This window comes from Triticum aestivum, chromosome 4D (assembly GCF_018294505.1).
Source record: "Triticum aestivum cultivar Chinese Spring chromosome 4D, IWGSC CS RefSeq v2.1, whole genome shotgun sequence".
Taxonomy (NCBI): Eukaryota; Viridiplantae; Streptophyta; class Magnoliopsida; order Poales; family Poaceae; genus Triticum; species Triticum aestivum.
In genome coordinates, this window is record NC_057805.1 from 356,596,064 (window position 1) to 356,602,063 (window position 6,000).

Below are 6,000 nucleotides of genomic sequence, written 5' to 3' on the forward strand. Positions count from 1 at the left end.
GGTTAAACACAATGTCAAAGAAACCGAGGACAACTTGCTACAATCGTTGCTTAAAAATTAAAACAAAGATAAAATACTCTTTCCTTACAACTTCAAGTGAGTGTTAATGTCTTATGCATATTCGGTTTCCCTTATTATTACTCGAGGTTATAGTAATGTAATTGATGAGTTATGCATGCGTGCGCAGATTCCACTTTATTCTGCTAGAGGTCCAGCTTGAGCAGGGAGGAGTAACCGTCTTAGACTCGAGACGAAAAGATCCCCAGGAGTATGCAAACATGACTGCAATGCTCCAGAAGTAAGTTCAATCGATCATTATCACACCATATCGGCAACTTTGTTCATTTGATCCTGATATCAAGTAATTATTTTCTTTGTCTGGCAGGGTTTGGAAAGAGTTCACCGAAAGGACTCTGGGACTGCTGAGCGAGCTGCGATTTACACACCCGAAAGTAAGTACTACTACCTAGTTCCGCGCATCTCCCATTGATTCTAGCTAGTTTCATCAATACCATTTATAATGCTTGATTATCAGTTTGACTGAACTCTATTTCTCGTAAAGTTGTTGTGGCAGGAAGCCGGGAATGATTTTTGTGGGTACTACGTTTGCGAGTACATCTACAACACCACGATCTCTAATAAGCAGGGCTACTCTAGAAACAATATGATGTGCGTAAGCAAAAATATTCACAATTTTATTTTATTACCATCATTTGTGTTGAGTTTCATTCATATACATGTATTGAACCCCTTCTTCAAATTAGGTCTGGCAGATGTAGGATGAACTCCTACCACATGATCGCATAAACGCAATTCAAGAGGGATTGGCGAGATTCTTTCTTGACCACGTCATCAATAAAGCCGAAGAATACCATGTGGAACTTGACTTCAGATGTTAGGGATTGTAAGAGATCTCATATTGTATATATGTAGCTAGTGGCGTCGGATAGATATACGAGAACTTGTTGTTCGACCAATCCCTCGGAGAAGGAGAGTTCGATCACTTCTCTCTGTATATGTTCATGACGATCTTGTGTACTTAATGGTTTCCTTCATTTTCTTACTAACTAGCGTGTCGAGTCCTCTCTATTCAGGCACGGAGATAAGAGAGGTCACTTCTCTCTAGCTATTAGCTAGCTAACACAATAGATGAAACCCCCAAATACCCCAGCTCCTGAGCTGCTGACGCGTGGATGCTTTTTGGTCCCGGTTGGTGTTACCAACCGAGACTAAAGGCCCTCCTGCCTGGGCTCGCGGCAGCAGCCACATGGACCACCATCTGTCCCGGTCCGTAAGCGAACCGGGACTAAAGGTGATGGGCTTTAGTCCCGATTCCAGAACTGGGACAAATGTGCCTCTGGAACCGGGACAAATGGTCCTTTTTCTACTAGTGAAAGTGGATGGATCTAAGTGACCAAGTTGAATTAGTAGGAAGATATGATGTTGGGACGGCACACAAGTGTCGAGGCAATGCCTATAAACTCCAATTTGAATTGAGGTGCATATAAGGAGGTTGTTGTATCCTGGGAAGTCAAATCACTCGAAGTGTTTGATAATCCGTGTTTCTTCCACAACCTCTTCATTGCTACTGTATAATTTTTTTATAACGATGCATAAATATAATATAAATATGAAAAAAACAAATACGCAGAAATAATAGTGGCGCGTGGCAATACCCTACGCTACTGCTAGTACAAGTAGTAATAGCGCAGGGTCAGGCCCGCGCTATTACTAACAATTAGCTATAACGCGCTAGCAGTATGCGGGGGCCCGCGCTACTGCTTGGCCATTACCCCACGCTCTACTAGGATTTTCACTAGTAGTGGGGGGAGGCGTCAAGTAATAACCAGCGAGAGAGAATATCATGAAGTTAAGAAGCACAAGATGACCATCTATTGACATCATATTTGCTTTCCACTGCTTGCGTCTCCTAGAAATTCTGTCAAATAATAATTGACAGAAACTTTTCTAGCATTCCTATAACCAAGCGGCAGTCCAAGGTATTTGCATGACAGCTGCCTAATCTGACCAGAAAAATCCGCGACGATGTCACCCACGTCAGCCCCATCAGCCAAAAAAAAAAAGAACTGCAGCGAAGAAAGCAAGTAGAACAGAAACCACATTGAGCTCCTCTTTGACAGGGATTAAGAAAATGGCAGCATCATCCACATAAAATTGGCTCCCATTTTTGCAGCACGTTGCATAATAGGTGACAGAAGCCCACAGTCAGGTGGCTTCAAATAGTCTCCGGAGAGGCTCAAGAGCAAGAATAAACAGCATAGGCGCAAGCGGATCACCATGTCCGAGGTCTCTCTTGTGTACAAAAGGCTTCCCTGGTATGAGCGATGAGACACTGTCGCTGCAAAAGACTCCCCACTATTTAGGATTTTTGAAGGTTTTTCTTTCTTTTGAATTTTCTCATCCTAGCAAAACATTAATAATACTCATCAGTACTCACTAACCATTTCATGCCAATCTCCACAATGCTGGAAGAGTATTAATCTTCGTTTTGCGGGGGAAAAGGAGTATTAACCTTAAACGTTAAGGCAACTTTAATATCTCTCTCTCCAAAATTGCTTTACACACGACGGTTAGTGCACGACGCTTGCACGATTCTCCCTCCCCAACAGGGCTCCTCCACACACGGTGGCTGCTGGTGCTTTTTTTAATTGAGAATCGGTCGCTGCTGGTGCTGCCACGTATGAATCGTTCATGCATCGGCCGTGCAGGCATCGTCTATCCTCTCTCTCTCTCAAACATTCGTCCCAGCCCCACAAAGCAAAAACTAGAAATGTAAAGCTACCATACGCACAAAAGGAGAAGATAAATACATGCTTTTCCCCGCCCTTTCTCTTTCCTAGCTTCTCTCTCCTCCCCCTCCTCCTCCTCCTCTCTCTCTCTTTCTCTCTCTCTCTCTCTCTCTCTCTCTCTCTCTCTCTCATTGCTGTCTTCTCTCTTGTGACTGCTGGATGTGATTCTCCACCACCTGCTAGCTAGGTAGAGGACTCCACCACCTCGCCCTTCCTTCTCCCCTGATTGTTTCCTTTTCTTTGCAAACACAAATCCTCAACAAGAAAAAGTGCAAATTCTAGAGAAAAGATCTGAATTCAGCAGCAAAAAAGCTGGAGTTAAGGGGGGGAGGGAGAGAGGAAATATATCCACCACACTAACTGGCTTCCATGGTGTTCCCTCCAGCGGCTGCATACCTAGATCCGCCTAATTGGAATAACCAGGTACTACATGATCCTCCCTCTCCATGTCCTTCAATTCTCGCTCGTTGTAGAGCACTCCAGCTGCGATCCGTCCGTCCATATCCAGCTTCTTCATGGAAAGAGAATTTGACAAAATTAAAGTAGCTTAGCGTGAAGATATATATTCTCCTCTTGAATATTCACAGACAATTCTGTCCTCCTTTCTTCTCCTGATCTATAACATGTTTACGTGTGCGTACTTAACAGCAAGGTCAGCAGCAGCGGACGACGGGCGGTGGCGGAGTAGGCGATGCACAGCATATGCCAGTGGGTCCGACGGCGGGTACGGCGGCGGGGACGCCCGAGGTCGGTGGGCTGCCGAGAAGCTCAGCGGCCAATGAAGCCGCGGCCGGGCAGCAGGCGAGGCCAAATTCCATGACGGAGCGCGCGCGGATGGCGCGGGTGCCGCAACCGGAGCCGGCGCTCAAGTGCCCGCGGTGCGACTCCACCAACACCAAGTTCTGCTACTACAACAACTACTCCCTCTCGCAGCCCCGCCACTTCTGCAAGGCATGCCGCCGCTACTGGACGCGCGGGGGCGCCCTCCGGTCCGTCCCGGTGGGGGGTGGGTGCCGCCGAAACAAGCGCTCGTCCAAGTCATCCGCCGGCGCCGCGTCCTCGTCCAAGCCATCTTCTTCTTCAGCCAGGCAGCTGCCCGGTGGCGCGTCATCTATGCCATCAACCACGGCGTCCACCACCTTGGGGGCCGACGGCGCATCAATCCCTCCGGGTCTCAGCTCCATGTCGCACCACCTGCCGTTCATGGGCGCGATGCACCCGCCGGGGGCCAACCTAGGGCTAGCCTTTTCCGCCGGCCTCCCGCAGCTCGCCATGCAGCAGCAGCACCACCACATGGACGGCGTGGATCAGTTCCCTCTGGCCAGCGGCGGGGGCGCCACCTTTGGCGCGTCACTGGAGCAGTGGCGGGTGCAGCAGCAGCAGCAGTTCCCGTTCTTGGAACTTCCACCGGCGCCGCCCATGTACCAACTGGGGCTGCAAGCTAATCGGGCAGCAGGGAGCAGCGCAGCGGCACCCGCACCGTCGCCGGCGATGTTCACGTTAGGGCAGTCTAGTGCAAGCACAGCGAGGCGCGACGAAGGGTCAATGAAGCAGGCGGACAGCAAAGGGCAAGAGATGACCTTGCAGAGGCAGTTCATGATGGAGGCTCTACGCCAAGGGGATGCCGTCTGGGGTGGCAACGCCAGCGACAATAACGGCAATGGCAGTGGCAGCTGGACCATGAACATCCCCGGATTCCATTCCTCGTCGGGCGGTGGCGACGGCGGCGGTCTGTTGTAGTATACACCGCAGTTTCTTGGTCAATCGGCTCGGATGCACATGCATGGCTTGAGCAGGAGAGTGCTAAATTAAAGAAGGGGTTCATGCTTTAATTCTTCATCAGGTACTAGTACTGTAGAAGCGCTGCTAGCTCATGATGGTCTAAGGTAGGGGATTCAAGTTAAAGTTGCTCCTTGGTTAACACTTTTGCACCATTTGGTCTGCCTGTGTAGTACGTGTCCATTGTGTTATATACCTTTAAAAACCTTTTCACACTTACATATGGATGGATATATACTTAAATGATGGGTATATATGGTCATATGTTTTTTCATTTACTTGGGAATTGGAGATTGGTTAATTAGATTGTGTTCAGTGCAAACTTGCATGAAATGAATGTATGATTGATTTGTTTTTAGTGAACTTGTATGTATTATATATATTCCATCTGTACTAGTTTCATCAGTGTATTCCGATGTTCCTCTCTTTAATTTGTAGAGTTTTCACTGATCACGTCACACTAGCTAGAACTAGTGCATCAACTCTTAATTGCATGCATGCATTTTATTTTTGGTTTCCTAGTCCTAGACTCTTCCTTTGCTCTTATGGTAAACCATTACCATAATCCATGAAGTTAAATATTAATTCTATAGTTGCCTGCTTATCAGAATCAACCAATATTACAATTCTTATATTCCCCGGTTCCAAATCTCTAAACATGGATCTTATTTGTAAATCAGTATGTAAAAATGCCTAGCCAAACTTTACTCATATTAGTCTGTTAATTACATTGATTATTATGGTGTATGCCTTTGTGATGGCTGCTGCTATATATTTGCAACAAATTCTGAATTGGTCACTATATGTTCTCCCATATTATTGAGATATACAACTTAGCTCAACTGATGGTTAGATGTCTATGCAATTTATATGTGGTGGGATCTTAACTAGCACATGAACATGTCCGTATACGTAACAATAGTAAAGGTAATCTATATATCCGCTATTTGTTAATTACAGTTATGAAATTATGCAAATCATATATGATACATTAAATATGTATGAGCATGAAGTCTTATCTATGTGTATACTGATTATTATTTAGAGCAACACAAATTTATGAGTCCTGCAATTGGGTAGTCTGGCATGCCCACCTTTCCTGACAAATAAAATGCATAGGAAGGAGTTCCACCATTTTTCTGTTTTCTACAAATCCCATTTGCCCTTGTTTAATTTGATTAAGCTACTTTGGACTTCCAACCATTGGAGATCTCCTACACTTCTGAAAGGGCGTGATTATTTCTCCTATTATGCACCGTTCATCCATCTAAATCTCTATATCCCTATATCTATACCAATATAAAAATTCCCAAAGGGGCTGATCCAACAAATTTCGGCCATCAAACCACGTCCATCCAACAACCTAATGGCGATCGCTCAACACATTTAGCGTGTAATTAGTATCATATTA

The 6,000-nt window shown here is 45.9% G+C and overlaps 1 protein-coding gene across 1 annotated transcript; it reads left to right on the forward strand.

The window, feature by feature from the left end:
• Nucleotides 1-2,860: 2,860 nt before the first annotated feature.
• On the forward strand, nt 2,861-4,991 carry LOC123097897 (dof zinc finger protein DOF5.1). Its single transcript, XM_044519744.1, has 2 exons — nt 2,861-3,233; nt 3,459-4,991. Exons 1-2 carry the CDS (start codon nt 3,180-3,182, stop codon nt 4,548-4,550), a joined length of 1,146 nt encoding a protein of 381 aa, XP_044375679.1. The 5' UTR covers nt 2,861-3,179; the 3' UTR covers nt 4,551-4,991.
• Nucleotides 4,992-6,000: the final 1,009 nt, after the last annotated feature.